The 22,183-nt window shown below is 46.3% G+C and overlaps 1 protein-coding gene across 2 annotated transcripts in view; it reads left to right on the top strand.

Moving 5' to 3' along the window:
* Positions 1-22,183, top strand: part of LOC147098980 (sterol regulatory element-binding protein 2-like) — a 69,423-nt gene that overhangs the window by 25,335 nt on the left and 21,905 nt on the right. For both annotated transcript variants that reach the window (XM_085969497.1, XM_085969495.1), the window contains 6 exons: positions 1,555-1,669; positions 1,990-2,171; positions 4,729-4,915; positions 12,109-12,293; positions 17,671-17,932; positions 21,013-21,179. In XM_085969497.1, coding sequence (XP_085825623.1) covers positions 1,555-1,669; positions 1,990-2,171; positions 4,729-4,915; positions 12,109-12,293; positions 17,671-17,932; positions 21,013-21,179 — 1,098 coding nt within the window. The remainder of the gene's footprint in view (positions 1-1,554; positions 1,670-1,989; positions 2,172-4,728; positions 4,916-12,108; positions 12,294-17,670; positions 17,933-21,012; positions 21,180-22,183) is intronic.

Genomic DNA, 22,183 nt, shown 5'->3' on the forward strand with positions numbered 1-22,183 from the left:
CAATTCAATCCCTCTGGAAATAAACCCTAGTGCTTGGTTTGCTTTTTTTAATGACCTTGTTAATCTGTGTCGCTATTTTCAATGATTTGTGTATTTGTACTCCGAGATCCCTTTGCTCTTCTACCCCACTTAGATTTGTAGTTTGCAAGTTAATGGGCCAGTAATTCCGGTCCCAACGCGTGAGTACGGACGGGGTACTCACGCGTGGGCCCGTTGGAAGTGCCGGATTTCAGCATGCACAGCGCATGCGCGGGAAACCGGCATTTCCTCCAAGGGGTTCAGAGGTCCAACGCGTGCGCGCAGGACTCTGCGCGCACGCGTTGGACTTCCTTCTTTTTGACAGGTTTGCCCGTGTGTAAGGGCCTGAACTTTTTAGACATATAAAAAGGAGGTGTAAGGAGTGGATTCTTGAAGGTAAGTGGTCTATTATTTAAAATTATTACATTTTTTCCACAGCTTCATTGTTTTTAAGGACCTTACAGTAAGGTAAGTTTATTTTTAGACCCGATTTCGTAAAAAATTATTTTTTCCAAAAATTTTATTAATTATTTTTAAATAGTTTTTAAAAGTTATTTATAGTTTATTTAATTATTGGGATGTTTTTAAAAATTTTATTTAAAGTTAAACTAGTCTTTTGGGCGCCCGTACTTTTCATGAGTTTGACAGTCTTTACTATCAAACTCATGAATGAAGTTTCCCCTCCCCTGATTGGCTGCAGAGTGCTCACCTGATCCCAGCCGGCACATTGCACTGACTACGCCACTGGATCAGGCAAGCACAGCGCGCTGACGTCTGAACCGGGCCTGTGACAGGAAATGCAAGCAGGCCCGGGCTTCAGATGTCGGCGCGCCGGGTGAGTGCACATCGGGGGCTTGCACGTGCGGCAAGCACCCGATCCTAATTTCTGGCCCATTATGTGACCTCCCTTTTTCTTACCAAAATGTAATACCTCACATTTATCTTGTGTTTAATTTCATTTACCAATTATGTGCCCATTCTGCAAGTTTATTAATGCGGTGGCCCCATTCCCATCCCGACTTTTGTTTTTATATTTATGTGCCTATAAAATATTTTACTATTTTGTTTTATGTTCCTTGATAATTTAATTTCATAGTTCCTTTTTGCCTTTAATTGTTTTTTCGACTTCTTCTAATCTCGTATTCTCTCGTCATGCTCTCTACATGGACAGCAGGGGTTAGTGTAAGCCTCTTTCCTTACCTTCAGTTTTTCCCCTATGTCTTTATTGATCCCTAATGCCTCATTAGTGTTTAGCGTGTTCTTGTTTTTAGCAGGACACCATTTTAAATATTTCCCACTGCTGTTGTACATCATTGTTTGCCAATATTGTTGTGCATTTTATTTTCCCAAGTTCTATTCTCAGTCCCGCAAAATCAGCTTCGTTAGATTTGAAGCGGTTTGGGTGTCCTAACGACATGAAGGGCGCTGCACCAGTGCAAGTCTTTCTAAAGAAGATAAGTTTCAAATGTTCCAAATACTGTTTTGTTAAATTAGAATGGAAATCTAGGCAAGCGCTGACATGACCTATTTTTGCAGATGAACAAATCTGGCGTGCTGAGGAAGGCCATCGATTACATTAAATACCTGCAACAGACCAACCTTAAGCTGCGACAGGAGAACCTGGCACTGAAGATAGCCAATCGGAAAAACAGTAAGTAGTGCCAACTTTGCACCAAAAGGGAGGTTCCCACTTCTCCCTGCAGCCTTTACCAATAACTAACATTCAAGTAACAGCGTTAAGCTTTCAATGCCAACCGTTTACATTTGTTTCTCAACACGGTTGGATTCCTGCCTTACGCACATCTGTACTGAATGTTACTGATGCGTGAGAGAAATCTTGTTTATAAAAGATGCTTTCAATTGCATTCATGAGCTAAGATGTAAAAGTTTGGGTAAATTAATTTCTCATTTAAACTGCTGTAATTTAAATCCTACAGCTGTAACTCTTTTTTCCCTTTTACATAATTACAGAGGGCCTAAAGGGGTCTGAGATTTCTAGCCTGTTGGACGTTGATGTTGACCTGAAGACCAATGACTTCAAATCGCATTTATTGATAATGTCGCCACCAACTTCAGATTCTGGCTCCCCAGGCACCTTCTCGCCTTGCTCCATTGATTCAGAACCAGGAAGCCCTCTCCTTGACGATGTGATGGTAGCAGCAGTTTAAATTTACTCTCATTTTCATGCGTTTGTACTTCGTAAAGATCCTGTTGAAATTAATATAAAATGATTGAAGATGCTATATTTTACTTTAAAAAAAAAAAAAAACTTGTTTAAAAAAGCTTAGAGCTCCAAAGATTTACATTTACATTTTTGCTTTATTTAAAAAGTTTATTAGTCTTGTACACCTGCCTCTCTCGCTTAGTCTTGCTCACCTTCCATTTCTTGTTTGAATACCCAAATGGTTGTATTTTTAAAATATGTACAGGTAACTTTTTTATCCGGCACCGACGTGGTGCCGGTTCATCAAAAATTCCATAACCGAGAGCTAAAGTAAAAGATACGGAGAGCTGAGCGCTCCGTATACAGCAACAAACCCTGTTGCTTAGCAACAGGTGCAGAACAATGGCCACAATATCCAAGCGTCCCTGTTGCTTAGCAACAGCTGCAGCCACACCCGATTGCACAGTCACAGATCGAGGAAGGCCAGTAATATGAAGTGAAACCTACCTGAACCTACTCCTGAATTTTGCCGGTTAACCGAGATTTCCGGTTATTTAGGTGCCGGTAAATCGAGAGTTTCCTGTATTATACTAATAATATAGTAGAAATCTGGAATTCTCCCCCTCACAAAAGGCTATGGATGCTGGGAGGACAATTGGAGTTTGAACAATGAGATCGATAGACTTTTGTTAGGCAAGGGTATCAAGAGATATGGAGTAAAGGCGGGTAAATGGTGTTACGGTCTAGATCAGCCATGATCTAATTGAATGGCGGAGCAGGCTTGAGGGGTTGAATGGCCTACTGATAAGAATTAGGAGCAGGAGTCGGCCATACAGCCCCTCGAGCCTGCTCCGCCATTCAATAATATCATGGCTGATCTTCGACCTCAACTCCACTTTCCTGCCCGATCCCCATATCCCTTATACCCCATGGCCTAGAAATTGGGTTTTGGCTTAGCCAGGGCTTTAGCGCCGGAAATTAGTGCCGGCGCTAAGTCCCCTGCGCGCGCCAAAAATTCAGTGGCGCCGCGCCCAAACGGCTGCCGGCGCTACTGAAGGGTCTTAGCGCCTGGAAAAGGGCGCTAACTGCCGTTTCGCGCCGCAATTCCGGCGCTGCGGCACCCGATGCGGTGCGGCAGGCTGGGGAAGTGCAGGCCTCCTCCTTCCGTTAAGGAGGAGCTGCCTGCACCCGGCCGCGGCCCGCGCAAATCTCCTCAAAAATGAGCCCGGCACCTCGGACAAGTGCCGGGCTTGCATCTGTTCCGGGGGGGGGGGGGGGGGGGGGGGAGAAGTCCGGGGAGGGAGCTGCGGGCAGGCGGCCGGCGGGAAAGCGGCCGGCCGCCGCGCCTCCTTAAAGCGCCGGCGCAGACTCCGGCAGCACTCGTTTGCCGGAGTCTTAGTTGCGGCTGCCACTGGCGAGGCGGCCGCAACTGAATTTCGGCTTGGGGCCGGGTTACCACGGCAACCGGGACGCTGCGCACACCGATGACGTCATCGGTGCCGGCGCAGCGCTACCGGTCTACCGCCGCGGAAGGGCCCCAGGCAATTTAGGAACCGGCGCCAATTGCAGCGCTAGGCCCTCTAGCGCCGCAAAATCGGTGCTAAGGGCACTGAATTTCTAGGCCCTAGAGTCCACAAATCTATCTATCTCTGCCTTGAATATACTCAACGACTCAGCATCCGCAGCCCTTTGGAGTAGAGAATGCCAAAGATTCACAACCCTGTGAGTGAAGAAATTCCTCATCTCAGTCTTAAATGGCCGACCCCTTATCCTGAGACCATGGCCTAGAAATTAAGTTGGCTTTTCGCCCAAAGAGGGCTTTTGCGCCAGTAGGGGTGGTAGCGCTGATATTGAGTGCCGTGGTAATGGCGGCGGTAGCCGGTAGCGCTGCGCCGGCACCGATGACGTCATCGGTGTGCGCAGTGCCCCGGTTCCGCCCCGCTACCGCCCCGACCCCCATCTTCAGTAGCCGCCGCCTCCTCCGTGGCGGCCGCTACTAACATCCGGAGACCAGGGCCTTACTGCAGCCTTAGTGGGGCGCATAAAGGTGGAGGTGCGGCCGGCCGCTTTTTCGGCGGCCGCCTGCCCGCACCTCCTTCCCCGGCCTCCTCCACCCCCCCCCCCCCCCCCCCCCCCGCGGCATTGGCGGCTGCTTTCCGCGAGCCCGGCACTTCTCCGTGGTGCCGGGCTCATTTGCCGGCACAATCCAGCGGCGATCTCCCCGTTGCAGGCACCTCCACCTTAAGAGAAGGAGGAGGCCTGCAGTACCGCAGCCTGCCGCACCGCATCGGGTGGCGCAGCGGCACCTAGAGCGCTGATATTCAGTTTCAGCGCCCCAAGCGGAGGCGGGCACACCCTGGAACAGCGCCCGGTTCCGACTTGGGGCGCAGAAACTGAATATCTCACGGGCGCAACTGGCACCGCGCGCAGCGCTAACTTTTGGGCGCACGCCAGCTGGCGGGCCCAAACTGAATTTCTAGGCCCATGTCCTTTAGTTCTAATGTTCCTAAATATTGTGTTTATTGCAATGAACTTTCTCTGTACAGGTAAAGGAGGAGCCACTGTCGCCCCCCACTCTCGGTATGCTGGATAGCTCTCGGATTCTGCTGTGTACCCTTACCTTTCTCTGTCTTTCCTTCAATCCACTTGCATCACTTTTTGAGCGTCAAGTCCACTCGGCAACAGCGGACGATTCTGGCCACTACGGCAGGAGTATGCTAGGAATCGAGTCTGGTAAGTGTTCAGTAAAAGTAAACCTCTTGTAACAGAATGTTTGTTATCCGTACTCGAGTTATGTCTTCCCATTTACCTACCAGAATTTTCACTTGATAACAGAAACAAGCCATTTGGCCCAACCTGTCCGTGTCCTTCCATGTCAGCAAATAGTTCCAATCGCATTTACCCGCCCTGTTCCTCTCTTCCCCTCATCCACCTATCCAATCGAACCCTAGAAGTGAATTCCATCGTCTCTCAAATGTCTGTGTAGAGAAGTTTCTTCTGCCCTTTATTCTAAATCTTGTATCTGTGGTCCCTTGTTCTTGACCCCTCCAATTACTGGAAAGAGTATGCTTCTATTTATCCTGTCCCATCCTTCCATAATTTTAAACGCTTCAATCATTATCGCCTCGTAATCTGTGTTGTTTCAATGAAAAACACCCAGTTTTGCAAGTCTTTGTATTTGTATTTCTTCATACTAGGCAGCAGCCCAGTGAATCTGTATCGTACCCTCTCTAAAGCCTCAGTGTGTGTCCTATAGTGTGGAGTCCAATACTGCACGCAGTACTCCAACTGAGGTTGCATTAAAGTTCTATATACTTCGCTTTTATATTCTGTATTTCTTGCTATAAATCCTAGATTTCCATTAGCTTTTTTTACGACTTTCGTAATGTCCTGTGAACCTGTACCCCCAAAACCTCTCTGCTCTCCGAGCCCGCTGCTGTTCAGAGTATAATTACTCTTTTTACCAAAATCGCCTCACACTTACTGACATTGAATTCCATCTGTCATTTTTTAGCCCATTCCCTTCCCACCCATTAACAATATCCCATTGCAGCTTCCTTTGGCCTTCTGAAATATTAACTAATGCCTCCTACAACAAATACAAAAGCAAAATACTGCGGATGCTGGAAATCTGAAATAAAAACAGAAAATGCTGGAAATACTCAGCAGGTCAGGCAGCATCTGTGGAGAGAGAAACAGAGTTAACGTTTCAGGTCGATGACCCGTCGTCAGAACCTTCTGATAAAGGGTCATCGACCTGGAACGTTAACTCTGTTTCTCTCTCCACAGATGTTGCCTGACCTGCTGAGTATTTCCAACTATACCTCCTAGTTTGATATCATCTGCAAATTTTGGCACCCCTCCCTCTAGGCCTACATCCAAATCATTGATGTACGCGGCGAACAGAGGTGGCCCCAGAATGGAACCTTTCCTTGTGCACCACCCACCTCTAACCACTCTGGGAAAATTGCTTCACTCCTACTCCCTCTTTTCTCCCTTTCTAACCAATTTTTTAATCCTCTCCCAATTTCATACCCTTCGATCTTCTCTAGTAACCCCTATGTGGTACCTTGTCAAAGACTTCCTTAAAGGCTATGTGCCCCATAACTGCAGCATTTCCCCAATCTACCGTGTCTGTTGCCCCCTCAAAGAACTCTAGGAGGTTTGTTGTGCACAATCGTGCCTTTTGAAATCGATGCTGGCTACTTTTATTCTCTATCTAGTAACGTGGTAATTTCAACCTTAATCAAAGGCTCAAAAATGTTTCCCACCGCAGAGTTAAGCTAACTGTCTGTAATTACCCGAATTAGCTCTGTTTCCTGTTTTTAAAAAATGGATTCTACGTTGCTCATTCTCCAGTCCTCCGGCACACGTCCACACTCAATAGAGCCCTGAAATATAATTTCTATAAGCCCTCTGCAATTTACTCCCTCGTCTTCCAGGATGTATCCTGTTGGGCCCTCGTACTTTGTCTTCCTTTAGCTTAACTAATTTATCTGAAATTTTCCTTTTTATCCACCACTATATCGCTCATCCTGCTCTCAACCACTTCAGGATGTGCCTTGGCTCGAATATTCTTCTCTTTAGTAAAGACCAAAATACTTATTACAGGAAACTTTGTGCTATCCGGCACCGATGGGACCGAGCTGTTGCCGTTCCCTCAAAACTGCTGGACACACCAGTGTTAATGTTGAAGCATACGGAGCTTTTCATCTCCGTATCTGACAACAAACACTGTTGCTTAGCAACAGCTTCTAAACAGTCGGCTCGTACCTTGGAAGCGTCTCTGTAGCATAGCAACAGCTTCAGAGAGACTTTCCAGAGCCTGACTGTTGGAAAAAAAGCCACGAGAAGGAAAAAAAAGCCACGAGAAGAAAAAAAACCTAACCAAACGGCTCCTGATTTTTGTCAGTGGCGCGAGCTTGCTGGACACTTAGCCTCCGGATAACACAAAGTTTCCTGTAAATCTCTCTGCCAATTTTTGATCATCAGTTATAAATTTGGCTGGTCTCTCAGAGGTCCCATTTGGCTTTTAACAATTGTCTTTTTACTGATATATTTGTAAAATATTTGTGTTTTTTGATTTTTTTAAAAATGTTCTCCTCACACTCTTAGCTTTGCTCATCGCTATCTTAACCTTATTTTCTCATTCTCCGTTTTTCATTATTATTAGTTGTAGTCCTCGGTTCTAATTGTTTTCCAATCTCTTTATTTATCGATGGCATCCTGAAACTGCTAGTAGTTCCTTCCTTTAATGGAATATACTTATTCTTACCATTGCAATCTTTAAAAAAATAAAGTCCCACTGTTGCTTTTACAGGCCTTTGGACCAATTTCTCCTTCCAAATTACCTCAACTAACTTGCCCCTCATCTTTCTAAAATCTGCCCTCAAGCAATCTGGTGTTCTGGTTTTTCTAATAATTGTGGTCATTATTTCCAAGGTGCTTGTCCACATTTAGCTCATCTACCTGATCTATTTAAATCTTCATAACCCGATCTATCATCACCTCTGCCCTTGTAGGCCAACTGACGTGCTGCTTGAGGAAGGAGTCCTGTATTTATTGTGTAAGATACTTCCTCGTTGGACAACCCATTAACAGTAGTCTCATCCTTGCATTAAACAAACTCATAGCCCAAGAAAGATTAAATTCAATTTATATTCTTTATTCTGTACTTGTCTGCATTCTTGTGCCACGGGTATTGTACTACATTTAGGAAAGCAAAACTCGGAGATTCTTGATTTCTTACCGATGTGCACTTTCCCACAAGGGAAATAGTTATTGCTTTCATCCCGAAAAAAAAAAAAAAAACCAGGGAGGTCAAGAAATCTTGAGACAGTTAAGAGTTGAATGAAATTTGAGGGAACTAGCGGTCTGGAATTTCTGATACGTACAGACTGTATGGATCTTAAGGTAGCCAATAGCCAGCATTTGATCGATTATTGTACCACAAACCGTACACTATATGCCTTACAAGGGATCATTGCGGGTTTCTTGTCGACCCTAGATAAATAATTGATTTTCATACGAACGGGGGTTAAAAGTATTATGAGATGGATATATTGATTTTAGATTAATGTGGGTTAAGAATATTTCATGTAATGAATTTGTTGATTATTCGGATAATGTGGGTTAATCATAGTATGTAATGAAGATGAGGATTATAGATTAATGAGTATTATACATAGTATATGTAATGAAGATGGGGTTAGTCTATACAGGAAACTTTTTTTTATCCGGGACCGGCGTGGTGCCGGTTTATCAAAAAGTCCGGATTACAGAGAGGTATAGTTAAAAGGTACGAGAGCTCCGTACACAGCAACAAATCCAGGCTTCCCTGTTGCTTAGCAACAGCTGCAGGAACCCCGGCCACAGACCAAGCGTCCCTGTTGCTTAGCAACAAGTGCAGGAACCCGATTACACAGCCACAGCTCCAGGAACGGCCACTAATATGAAGTAAAACTTAACCTGAACCTACTCCTGAATTTTGCCGGTTAACAGAGATTTCCGGTTATTTAGGTGCCGGTAAATCGAGAGTTTCCTGTATATGGTGATTATTATACATATATGTTGTATATTAGGATATGTGAACTATATTCATGTATATATGTACTCTCCATTAGGATGGATATTGGAGGTAGCACTGTATCTCCTAATGTAATACAGGAAACTTTGTGCTGTTGCCGTCCCATCAAAACTGCCGGACAAACCAGCGCTAATGTTGAAACATACGGAGATTTTGAGCTCCGTATCTGGCAACAAACCCAACAGCTTCTAAACAGTCGGCCGTACCTTGCAAGCGTCTCTGTAGCTTAGCAACAGCTTCAGCGAGACCTTGCAGAGCCTGACTGGTTGAAAAAAAGCAACGAAAAGAAAAAAAACCTAACGAAACGGCTCCTGAATTTTGCCGGTGGCTCGAGCATTCCGGACAGTTAACCTCCGGATAAACCAAAGTTTCCTGTATTTAAATAATGAAAGATCGGCTGTCACTAAGAATGATGACATTTCTTTAAGCAGAGAATTATTGGAGCATGGAATGTTTGGCCAAATGAGTGATTGAAACAGAGGCCGTTTCATCTTTTAAGGGAAGATTGGGTAAATGTTTGAAACTGGAAGATACAGGGCTGTGGGGAGAGAGGTTGGGCAGTGGGATTTGTTTTCGATCGCTTTAGACTCAATAGACCAAAAGGCCTCTGCTGTAAACCTCTTTGGTTCGATGATTCACGGACTAGCTTATCAACCAAATGGGCAGTCTGTTTAACTCTAGAAAACCAAAAAAGTCCCGTGTTGTGGTTTAATGCCCCATTTTATAATTTGTTTTCCCCTTTTATTTCCTCCTTTGTCAGCCTTGGCTCAGTTGGCAGCACCCTCGCCTCTGAGAAGATCAAGGGTTCAAGCCCCACTCCAGAGACTTGAGCACACAATCCAGGCTGATATTTCAGTGCAGTACTGAGGGAGTGCTGCACTGTCAGAGATGTCGTCTTCAGGATTAAATGCAAGACCGAGGCCCCCACCTGTCTGTTCAGAAAAAATAAATGATCCAATGACTCATTCAAAGAGCAGGGAGTTCTCCTGGTGTCTTGGGCCAAATTCATCCCTCAACCAGCTCCACCAGAAACAGATTAGCTGGTCATTTCACCTCATTGCTGTTTGTGGGATCTTGCTGTGGGCAGGTTGCTGCTACATTTGCTGACAAATCGACGGTGACTGCCCTTTAAAAGTAATCCACTGACTTTGGGACTTCTGGCGAATGGGAAAGGAGCTATATAAATGCAAATCCTTTTACTCAGGATGAGTTTTTAAAATAAGATGAAAAACTGGGTATACATTCAACCAGAATCTACAGTGTGAGCATAAGTATAATCTTGGTAACGCTGTAACACCCCCGTACAGGAAACTTTCGATTAACCGGCCCCTAAATAACCGGAAATGTCGGTTAACCGGCAAAATTCAGGAGTAGGTTCAGGTAACTTTTATTACTCCATTTGTTGCTGTGCAAGGGTGTAGCTGCAGCTGTTGCTAAGCTACAGAGACGCTTGCAACTTGTGCCGATTGTTCTGAAGCAACAGGGGGTTTGTTGCTTTATACGGAGCTCTGAGCTCCGTATCTTTTACTATAGCGTTCGGTTATCCGGAATTGTTGATGAACCGGCACCACGTCGGTCCTGTCCGTGCCGGATACCAGAAAGTTTCCTGTAAATTGAAATGAATGGGTAATGCTGTAATGGTAACAGTATTATTATTATTTCTTGTTCCAGAGGTGGCACTGTAAGATTTTTAGAAAAATGACAAGAACAAAGACGCAGGTTAAACAACAATAGAACACAGCTGGAAGCTGTACCATTTCCTTTGACTAACTAAGCAACGCCATGAGATTCAACAGTATATAAGAAAGACAGACTTGCATTTCTATCGCGTCTTTCATGACCTCAGGTCCTCCCAAAGCACTTTACAGCCAATGAAGTACTTTTGAAGTGCCGTTACTGTTGTAATGTAGGAAACGCGGCAGCCAATTTGCGCACAGCAAGCTCCCACAAACAGCAATGTGATAATGAGCAGATAATCTGTTTTTGTGATGTTGATTGAGGGATAAATATTGTCCAGGACATTGGGGATAACTCCCCTGCTCTTCTTTGAAGTAGTGCCACGGGATCTTTTACGTCCACCTGAGAGCAGACGGGGCCTCGGTTTAACGTCTCATCCAAAAGACGGCACCTCCGACAGTGCAGCACTCCCTCAGTACTGCACTGGAGTGTCAGCCTAGATTTTTATGCTCAAGTCTCTGGAGTGGGACTTGAACAGTGGGAAACTCCAGTACGATTTGGACAGGTTGGGTGATTGGGCAGAAACATGGCAAATGCACTATAATGTGGATAAATGTGAGGTTATCCACTTTGGTGGCAAAAACAGGAAGGCAGATTATTATTTGAATGGCAATAGATTGGGAGAAGGGGAAGTGCAATGAGACCTGGGTGTCCTTGTGCACCAGTCGCTGAAGGTAAGCATGCAGATGCAGCAGGCGGTTAAGAAGGCAAATGGTATGTTGGCCTTCGTAGCAAGAGGGTTCGAGTACAGGAACAAGGATGTCTTGCTACAGTTGTACAGGGCCTTGGTGAGACCGCACCTTGAGTATTGTGTGCAGTTTTGGTCACCTTACCTGAGGAAGGACGTTCTCGCCATGGAGGGAGTGCAGCGAAGATTCACCAGGCTGATACCTGGGATGGCAGGAATGACGTATGAGGAGAGATTGTGTCGATTGGGCTTATACTCACTGGAGTTTAGAAGATTGAGAGGGGATCTCATCGAAACCTATAAAATTCTGTCAGGTCTGGACAGACTAGATGCAGGAAGGATGTTTCTGATGGCCGGGCAGTCCAGAACCAGGGGTCATAGTCTAAGGATAAGGGGTAAGCCATTTAGGACTGAAATGAGGAGGAACTTCTTCACCCAGAGAGTGGTGAACCTGTGGAATTCTCTGCCACAGAGGGCGGTGGAGGCCAGTTCATTAAATATAGTCAAGAAAGAGTTGGATATATTTCTTGAGGCTAAAGGGATCAAGGGATATGGGGAAAAGGCAGGGACAGGGTACTGAATTTGGATGATCAGCCATGATCACATTGAATGGCGGAGCAGGCTCGAAGGGCCGAATGGCCTACTCGTGCTCCTACCTTCTATGTTTCTATGAACCCACAACCTCCTGACTCGGGGGCGAAGATGAATAATAACAATATGCTAGTTAGTTCTTATGACTCGTTGATATATGCACACATGAGAATCAATGCAACCATGACCTATAGATTCTAACACACGAGTGTTCTCATTTTATAGACCCTTCTGATTGTATATTTGTACCAGTTGATAGAATAAAATGTCCTGGGGTATTGCCTTCTCTCGTTTTTGTAATGTATCCTTTTCTTTCTATTGTAGAAGATTCCAAAGGCTGGTTTGATTGGATGCTTCCCACCTTAATCCTCTGGCTGGTGAATGGGGTCATTGTGCTGAGTGTATTTGTTAAACTCTTCATTTACGGGGAACCCATCACACGCCTGCACTCTCAGTCCTCTGTTACATTCTGGAGACATCGCCAGCAAGCAGATCTTGATCTGGCCAGGGTACGACTTTCATTTGGTTGGAATTGGAGATAGAGCGTGTAATGATAACCCTGGGAAATATGTTGTTCCATGTATAGCCTTGTAACGATCTCCGATATAATTCAAGTTAGTCATGCAAAATGTATATTTTTATATTGTATAATAATTAACTGGAGCTTTTGGAAGAATCATGCCCAAACCTCTGGTAGTTATAGAGATGTCTGTGAGTGTGTGTACCTGTTTTTTTTTAAACTTCTATTTCCCCAACTAATTTAGATACTTCAGTTTTGTGTTCTATAGTTGTATCCATGGGGAACTGGATAGATTTAGCACAGCTCATTCTTTTTTTGTTGTCATTTAATATGAGGCAGTACGAGCGAGTTAGTTGGACTAAGGTTTTAGCGATGAAAGGGCAATGTTCTGAGAGACAGTTCTACGATCAAAGGGAACTTTACTGCAGGCTGTTAAATAAAGGTCTAGTATGTCTCAGTGGGATACTCTAGTCCTAATTGGTTTTAGAGTAGTTGCTAGAAATGGACATAAAAGCTGTTGGCAAGATCATTAATGGAACCTGGAGGGTGGGGTAGCCTCGTCACTGGGATCTGGGATTCTTCCCATTTGGCTCCAGATAGCCATGTAGGTTTACTCCACCACCCACCATTCCTGCAGCTGAACGAGTGGGCAAGCCGTTTCCATCTGAGCCACACTGTAACCTGCCCACCTCCAGTTTTAACAGAGGTGGAATGAGGTGCGGGCGATTAATCTTCTCTCGGGGATGAGTCGGTTGTTGAAATCTTTTTAAGGAGGCTGCGTGTCTTCATTGTAACAGGATTTCTATTTTTAACCCATGCTTGGCTGGGTTTCCCGGGCCTCGGAAAACCCAGCAGATAAAAGGAGGCGATGACGGCCAGATCCATCAGGTAAGGGCCGTTACAGCACTGCTTGTGGGCCAGGAGGAGCAGGAGTGTTTCCGCCCCCGGCCCAACAAGCTTGCCTGTAAACACCCCCACCTCCACGATCTCCCACCGACCCACAATCTATGACTTTTTTTCTCCCCCTCCCCCCCCCCCGCCCCATCTCCAAGCTCTTCCTCTGTCTCCGAACTCTCTTTTCCATCCTCCCGTGATCTTCTGCCCTCCTGCAATCACCCCCGACCCTCCCAACCATGCTTTACTCTCTTTTCTTCCCCCTCCCCTTCCCCAAACTGGTGATCTCTGCCCCCAACAACAATTAAACCTACCTGCTCCTGGGCTGTGGCCTTTTCTGGACCTGACAGGCAGCCGAGCTTATCAATCAGGCTAGCTTCCGGGCGGAGAATCTGTTCAAAAAAAAAAACCTCACGCTGCCATAGAGTTAAAAAAATCCCCGACGTTCAAGGAAACCTGGGTTTCCCGACCATAACCCCTCCCTCCGTCCCTCACCCGCTCCAAAACCCCACCCCGTTAAATATCGGGGCCACTGCCACAGATGCAGTGAAAAGCTGTAATTTTTCAGGTTGCGTTTACCCAGTCATCCTGAATTCAGCCTGTGAATAAATTATTTTCTTTTAGCTTTTAATGTTTTTTTATGTTCCCCCTTTTTAAGACGCCAACCATAATCTTGGGTTCTGAGTACTTGTGAAGAATTTAAGAATTCTTAATAAGGGTTTTTTATTTACTGAGGGTTGAGCCTTTTTCATGTTGTTCTTTCACATTTTTTTAAAAACCAAAAAAAGCCAAGTGCATCGTTTGAACTTGCAGAAAAAAGTAAATCTTTCTAATTCAGATTAGTTAAGGTTTGATGCTCTTTGACTTCAATGGAGCTTCGTCCACGGCCAAATATTATTTGTTTTGAACTGCACTTTTTAACCTTTTTTCAATTTGTTTTTTATGCTTTCTATCCCGTCCTCGTGTCACACACTGACAAGTCGCATGCAAGCGGCCTGCTTCTAGGCCCCTTGAGTTTAGCAAAGACTGCCAAAGCCAGGTTGTTTCTGAATGGTTGGTTGAAATGGGCCAGTGTTCTGATGTGACTTGACCACGCAGTAATCGGCGGACTCGAGTGCTCTGCCCTCGACACTTTTTATAAAGTAGTTCTGTAGGAGCCTGGTAGTTAGCTTACCGGTCTTTTGCCTTTTTGCAATCTGTGTTTCAAATCCGGCCTGAACTGATCGAGAAAAGTCGACCGGCGAGGAGTGCTACATGAAATGAATTTGTGGAGTCTCCGGTCAATTCCTAGTCGGCATCGGCTCACCGTGTAAAACTGCCCCAATTTGGCAACCCCCCCCCCACTCAGAGGCCACAGGAAGGCTGGTGCTCGAAATGGGGAAAATCGTCATCCTGGTGCAATACAGATGCTCCTGAGGTGGGGGCACATTGTTTGGCAGAGTGGCACTGGAGCTTTACCCTGCTGCTAACCATAATAAGCTGAAATGGATCCCTGTTTCTGGGATTCTGGCACCAGACGATGGCCGGAATTTTCTGGGGTCTGTGTGGGCGCGATTGGAGGTGGGTCGGGTGGGAAATTTGAAAAATCTTGCAGCGGGTTGGGAACCCCCCCCCCCGTCATCGCGCCCCCACTCACCTTTCCCTCCGGTGCGTTTGCCAGCGTGGCAGTGACCCGAACGGCAGAGGCGGGCAAGCTAATTTAAATCATTATTAGGTCCTTCTCAGACCCTTGAGTCTCTTTAACCCTACCTTTCAAATTTCACTGGACGGCTACGGGAATCACGTCTGTCAACCTGAGGCGGAAGTTGATTGGCCATTGATCCAGCTGATTAGTGCACAGCATGGAAAGTACAATAACAACTCCCACCTCACCGCTGATCACTTTCCTCCGGCAGAAGTTGTTGCTGACTGCATTGCCAGCATAGTTTTAGCTTTCTACAGACCAAGTTTTTCCAGCAAAGTCGCCATCCAGTGTCCCCTCATTGTTAGAACCTATCACCTCATTGACAGATTGCTTCTGCCATCTCTACTTGACCTGCTGCCTATACTGTCTCACCTTGGTCCTCAGAATCGGACCACGATGAGCCCCAACACCAGCAGCACCAACAACCTTCACAACCACCTGATGCTGTGCACCGCACTGGAGGCGATACCCCTCAACACAGGCAGAGGATGAGCTTCCTCAACATGACTGCGCAGCAGTGCCAAAAGAAGCTCATGCTGTCACGCCAGGTTGTTGCAGACATTTGCAGGTTGCTGGAGCAAGACCTGCAGCCCAGAGGAGCAGGTGGACACGTCTTACCAGTGGCTGTCAGTCACCAGCGCCCTCAATTTTTTCGCCTCCAGCTCCTTCCAGGGATCTGCAGCAGACATTTGCGGCATCTCGTAGTCTGTGACGGTGCAGGGGCAGACTCGGCCATCGCGATCCGAATAGGCATCTGGGGCTCTGACTGAGGGGGTGGCAACGGGGGAGAAGTGGGAGTGCTTTGAGAAGAGCCCCCACTTCCATGTCCTCTCTCACCATCATCGCTCTCATGGGCCACCCTGCTAGCAAGGAGCTGGAGAGCACCTTTCTGCACAGCAGTGGGGCCATGAGGACCCACGTCTACGTTGATATCCATCCTAGAGAAGAGATCTGTGAGTGTCTGCCATCTATTCTCCATGGAGACCATGTGCTCCTGTGAGTGGCGCATTAGCTGCTCCATGCAGGTGGCCACCCTTTCCATGGAAGAGCCTACAGTCACCATCGCCTCTGACACGGTGGTGCTCATGTTAGAGATGGACTCCTCCATTCTCTGCACATTTGCAGCCATTGCGGTTGCAAAACCTGTCAAAGCCTCCTGCACTTCTTGCTGCCCCTCCAGGATCGCCCTCTTTCTGGATGGCCCCCGAGGCTCTGCGTCTGCATGCAGCTGACCACAGCTGGGAGCCCCCTGTGCCCTCCGCCGAGGAATCTCCACTGCTGTCCTTGTCTCCACCATCTGCTCTTGCTCAGTTGTGAGACACCAGGTGACACCACTACTCTATCTCATGTGGGACCCACTGAGGTGTGCGTCTGCGCTGGTGCTGGGTGCGCTTATGTCTGCTGACGCTGTGCCCTCAGAGGCTGGAGGCTCCACTGAGGAGTTTTCCTCTTCCTCCTGGACAGTGGGTGGGGTGGGGGAGTAAAGGGATGCACATGATGACCATTCAGTGGCTGCTGACATCAGTCCCCATATGAGTGACTGAAGTATGCCATTTAGCTGATATGTAATTCTGTCACCAGGTCGCTGAGATGTCTCCCTCTCTCCATCTCCCACCTCCAGCTGCTCGGCGACTCCAGAAACTTCCAAGACCGCCTCCTCTGCTGATGTTAGGGTCGCCAATGATGGTGCTCCACCTCCGGTCCCCTCCCTCTTATTGTGGGCTCTCTTTTCCTGCAAGGAGGGAAAGAAGAGAAGGCTGAGTGAGAGTGATGGAATAAGTGTAAGGAATGGGTGGGTTACACCTTTACAGATGATGGAGTGGGGTGCCAAAACCAAGTGGCCTCCTGGTGTGTTGTTAGTTGGTATGATTGCATTAGGATGAGGGCGAGTGTGAGGGGTGGATAGTGAGATGGGATGTGATAATGTAGATAGAGAGAGAGGGATGGGTGGACGTGCAAGGTATGTTGGTGTAAGGATGTGCAGGAGTAGGGTTGGGAAGGCAGAGTGATGGGGATGTGATGAGAGGCACAGCAGGATGAGGTTGAGTGGCTACTGAGATCATTGAAACGTTTGCGGCACTGCGCCCAGGTCTTCCTGACCACCCTGCTGTTTACCTCCTCTGCTTGGAGCCAGGCTCTCTCAGCCTCCTGGGGAGGTCTTTTCCGCCCACTTGAAGGGAAGAGAACCTCCCAGTGTGCGCTGACTCCTTCCACAATAATGTGGAAGGAGTCAACAGAGAACCTGGGTGCAGCCCTCTGTCTCACTGCAGGCATGTTTGGCACTCTTTCCAGCAGTCCAGTAGTGCAATGTGCTGCCTGCGCACTCCTCAATGAACCTTCAAATGCAACGTTGCCATGGCTCCTTTTAAATATCCCAGCTGAAAACGCATCATCACTGACATTATCAGACCTGCACCATTTAATAGGGCCGGGTAACATGCCGGGCGGCCTTAATAGGCCCCATTAACGCAAAGTCGCTCTAAGGAGCGGCATGGAATCAGGAACGGGGTTGTGACTCGCCACGGCGACTGCCCGCCCGTGTACAGAAAATTCCCAAAACAATCAGCTGCTCAGGTTGTTAACGCAGGATAACGGAGCTTTACATTACAGTACCATGGGACCTGCTAATGGATTTGTTAGAATGTATTTGTTGTTGTAAGGATTATTCTTGGGCAGATTTTAATAACGTGCCTGTGGAGACCAGGAATATGTCAATAATGATCACATTATATGACTGGACTGAGATTTCATGATCTGAGTCAGGAATTTGTTTTTTTTTTCATTGCAGGGTGCCTTTCCTGCTGCTGCAGGCAACTTGCAGACTTGTTTGTTGGCACTGGGACGAGCACTGCCTGCCTCCCGGTTAGACATGTCCTGTAGCCTCTGCTGGAATATCATTCGGCACAGCGTCCAGAAGCTGGTGTTTACGCGCTGGCTGCTGAAGTGGACGAGAGAGTTTCGGCAAGAGGCACAGCTTCAAGAAGAGGCCAAAATGAGCGCGCGCGACGCTGCGCTGGTTTATCATAAACTGCATCAACTGCAGTTGACAGGTACAAGTAATATAGTTCATCAGAGGATCTTACAGTCTGGAATGAGGCCGTTCAGCCCATCGTGTCTGTGCCGGCTCCTTGAAAGAGCTCTCCAATTAGTCCCACTCCCCTACCCTCTCCCCATAGCCCTTCAAATATTTATCCAATTCCCTTTTTGAAACTTGCTATTGAATCTGCTTCCACTGCCCTTTCAGGCAGCGCGTTCCAGATCACAACTCGCTGCGTAAAAAAAAATCTCATCTCCCCTTTGGCTCTTCCTTAAATCTGTGTACTTTGGTAACTGACCCTTCTGCTAGTGGAATCATTTTCTCCTTATTTACTCCATCAAACCCCTTCATGATTTTGAACATCCCTCTTAAATCTCCCCTTCTCTGCTCTAAGGAGAACAATTCCAACTTCTCCAGTCTCGCCACGTAACACAAGTCCCTCATCCCTGATACCATTCCAGTAAATCTCCTCTGCTGCACCATCTCGAAGGCCTTGACACCCTTTCTAAAGCGTGGTGCCCAGAATTAGACACACTGGCCCGTATTTTCTGATCGGAGGCTTCCTGCGTGCAGAGGCCTCTGATCTGGAAAAAATCTACGAACTTACCGGAGGGCCCCCGAGGTGCATATACTTCCGCTTCTGGGCTTCTCCAAACTCGAAATGTGCAGGGCCCACGTATCCCGGGGGCGCAGGCAGTTCGCAAGCGTCCCTGGGGTCACGTGGGCCGTGGGGAGCCAATAGGAGAAGGGAATCTCCCTTCGTACGCTGTCAAACTTATGAATGGCGATCACCCCAAAAACACAGTAAAACATGGAATAAATTTTTTAAAAACCATCACTTTTTTAAAATGAGTTGAAATTACAATAAATTAAATATTTTAAACAAATTTTATTTTTTGAAAAAAATAAAGTTTTTTACAGGGCTAAAAATAAACTTTAAAAAAAAAAGTATTTTTAAATGATAAATGAGTGAAATTTTTTTTAAAACTTTTTTTCAACTCTTATGCTGGTAAAAGCAGGCCTTACACCTGATTTTTACCAGGCATAAGATTTCTAAGGGTTTTCTGCGGGCGGAGGGTCTGCAGAAAGCGGAACTACCCGCCCGCAGAGGCCCTTCTCCAGGGCAGGCGTGCGACCTGTCAGGAGCATTCTTGACAGATCAGAAATACCGGTTTGCAGCGCATGCGCTGTGCATGCCTGAAGCCGCCATTTCCGATGTCCCTACGGGTGGGTACACAGCCCGTACACACCCGTAGGCATCGGAATATACGGCCCATTACTTCAGCTGAGGCCTAACCAGTGATTTATGAAGGTTTAGCATAACTTTATGCCTCTATTTATAAAGTCAAGGATTCCGTATGCTTTTTCAACAGCCTTCTCAACTTGCCCTGTCACCTTCAAAGATTTCTGTACACAAACCCCCAGGTCTCTGTTCCTGCACCTCCCTTTAAAATAGTATCATTTAGTTTATACTCATTCTTCATTCCAAAACACATCACTCTTGCATGATTTCTGAACTCTTGAATTGGAAGAATCTCTTCAGCATGGGCTTAGGTTTCTGGCTGATACTCACTCCAATTAAAACAAATATTTTTCTGAATCTGAAGAAAGTCCAGTGTTGACTTTAGTCCATGTTTTGTAACTGCTCCTGTTTTGATTGGGAGCTCGCAGCCGAATGGATGCTACCATAACAGAACTGACTGAATGTGGTAGGTGGATCAAAGTGACGAGCATGCCCTGAACAGTTGACGAGGAATTTCTCCATTACTTCCCCTCAATCTGGACACTGGGATAAAATCTGACCTAGAAAAAGTGATTCCAATTATGAACGCAATAACATTTAACAGTTCTTTTGATCATCATATATTCTAGCTGATTACTTTAGCAGTAGGTTGGGGCTGAAATCTTGCGGCAACACAAAGTGCTAATAATAAGTAGTAGATTAACTAATCATTGACCTCATTGCTGTTTGTGGGACCTTGCTGTGTGCAAAATGGCTGCTGCATTCGCCTCCATAGCAACAGTGTCTGCACTTCAAAGTAACTCATTCAGGTCTCCAATATGCTTCCTACAGTGTGGAGCCCAATACTGCACACAGTACTCTGGTCTTGTTAAGGTTTTATATTGGCTCATCATTACCTCTTGGCTTGTATATTCTTTTCCTCTTGCGATAAAGCCTAGAATTCCATTAACCTTATCAGCTGGCGATGCTGCCCTTAACCTCTGTGAACTTGTACCTCTCAATCCTTCTGCTCTTCCACAGCACGGAGGGTATAAATACTCCTGTTTATTGTTTTTACCAAAAGGTATCATCTCACACTTACTGACATTGAATTCCATTTTAACCCATTACCACTTTTATTTTGCTAGAACATTGCAGATTACGGGGCGGTATAATAGAATTGTTTAAAATTATGAAGGGATTGGACGGGGTAGCAGCTTTCAGATGTCCTGAGAGATATACTAAGAGTTCTTTCTTTTGCCTGGAAGCCATTGATCACTTAATTTTTATGCAGGTAAAATTGCTTTTCTCTTTCCTTGTTACTGCGGTTAGAGGGCTGTCCTATGATGAAAGATTGTGTAGAATGGGCCTATACACTCTGAAGTTTAGAAGAATGCGAGGTGATCTCATTGAAACATACAAGATGCTGAGGGGGATTGACAGGGTAGATGCTGAGAGGTTGTTTCCCCTGGCTGGAGAGTCTAGAACTAGGGGACATAGTCTCAGGATAAGGGGTCGGCCATTTAAGACTGAGATGAGGAAGAATTTCTTCACAGAGGGTTGTGAATCTTTAGAATTCTCTGCCCCAGAGGGCTGTGGATGCTGAGTCTTTGAGTATATTCAAGGCTGAGATCGATAGATTTTTGGATTCTAGGAGAATCAAGGGATTTGGGAATCAGGTGGGAAAGTGGAGTTGAGGTCGATGATCAGCCCTGATCTTATTGAATGGCGGAGCAGGCTCGAAGGGCTGTATGGCCGACTCCTCCTAATCCTTATGTTCTTAAAAGTTCCAAATACACAGCTGAAGCATGAAGTGGTAAATGTTAAGTTGATGGGAATACTTTCTCTTTCCTCCCTTTTATTTAATGTAGATAAACTGGTGCAGAGTCCGGTACGTGCCATAAACCTGGCTCTGTCTGCGGTTAACCTGGCAGAGTGCGCGGAGGAGAAAGTCCCCCAAAGCCTCATGGCAGAAATCTACGTAACAGCTGCCATCTGCCTAAAAACCAGCTTCAGTGGCAGACTCTCCTTCTTAGCGGTAAGTAGGTACTTAGTGTTGTGCGTTGGGCTATTACAGATAGGACCGTAGATGCAGTTAGGATAAGTAGTTATCAGTATCTGGTAGAATATTATTGTTCCTGCAGCTTCCGGGCAGGAGACCAATGGGGTCTGGGTACAGTAGACCAGCAGGAGTTTAGTTGCCAGTGCCTTTTCAAGAATATCTTATTTTTTCTTAAATGCACCTGTATATGTGGGGAGTATGGTAGGTAATCGAAGGAGACCAATCAGGAGCTGAAACCTTGCTCAGTGAGACCACAAGTCATCCACTCTTATGCTGGATAATGCACATTGTGGTGTTGGTACTAAGCCATATAGGGCAGAAGGTTGCAGATTCATTTGCAGTTATGACAAAAGGTCATCGACCTGAAACATTAACTCTGTTTTTCTCTCCACAGATGCTGCCTGGCCACCTTCTTAGTATTTCCAGCATTTTCTGTTTTTAATTCCAGATTTACAGCATCCGCAGTATTTTGCTTTTGTATTGTTGCAGATTCATTGCCTGGTGTACATTGACTTGGCTTATCTTATCCGTTAAGGTGCTAATTCCAGCCCCACCACCACCACCCCCCCGCCCCGCCCAAATCAAGTTTGGGTACAGTAGACACAAATCATCAGGGTTCCTATTCCTGATTGCTATCTTGTGATTCCTGCTGGGAAATGCACACACGGACATTGATGAAGACAAGATTGGGCTTGGCGTTGATGTTCTTGACAGTCAATGGCCTGCTAACACTCTGGGTCTCCTATGGCGGTGACGCTTGTAGACGGTACCCCAGCACAAGTGAGCGCCTTCAGGAGAGGTCAATATTGGAACCAAAATAAAAAGTTATAAATTGATTTACGTTCTCAGAAACTATGGGCTGGATTCTCCTCCTCACCCTCACCCCCACCCCCCCCCCCCCCCCCCCCCACCTGAAAGCAGTGGAGAATGAAAGAAAATGCAGGAGGTGAAGTCCCAATCTGTATTTCCTTCGCTGCCTC

Source organism: Somniosus microcephalus, chromosome 28 (assembly GCF_052327205.1).
Source record: "Somniosus microcephalus isolate GS21.2 chromosome 28, FLI_Smic_1.0, whole genome shotgun sequence".
NCBI classification, from domain to species: domain Eukaryota; kingdom Metazoa; phylum Chordata; class Chondrichthyes; order Squaliformes; family Somniosidae; genus Somniosus; species Somniosus microcephalus.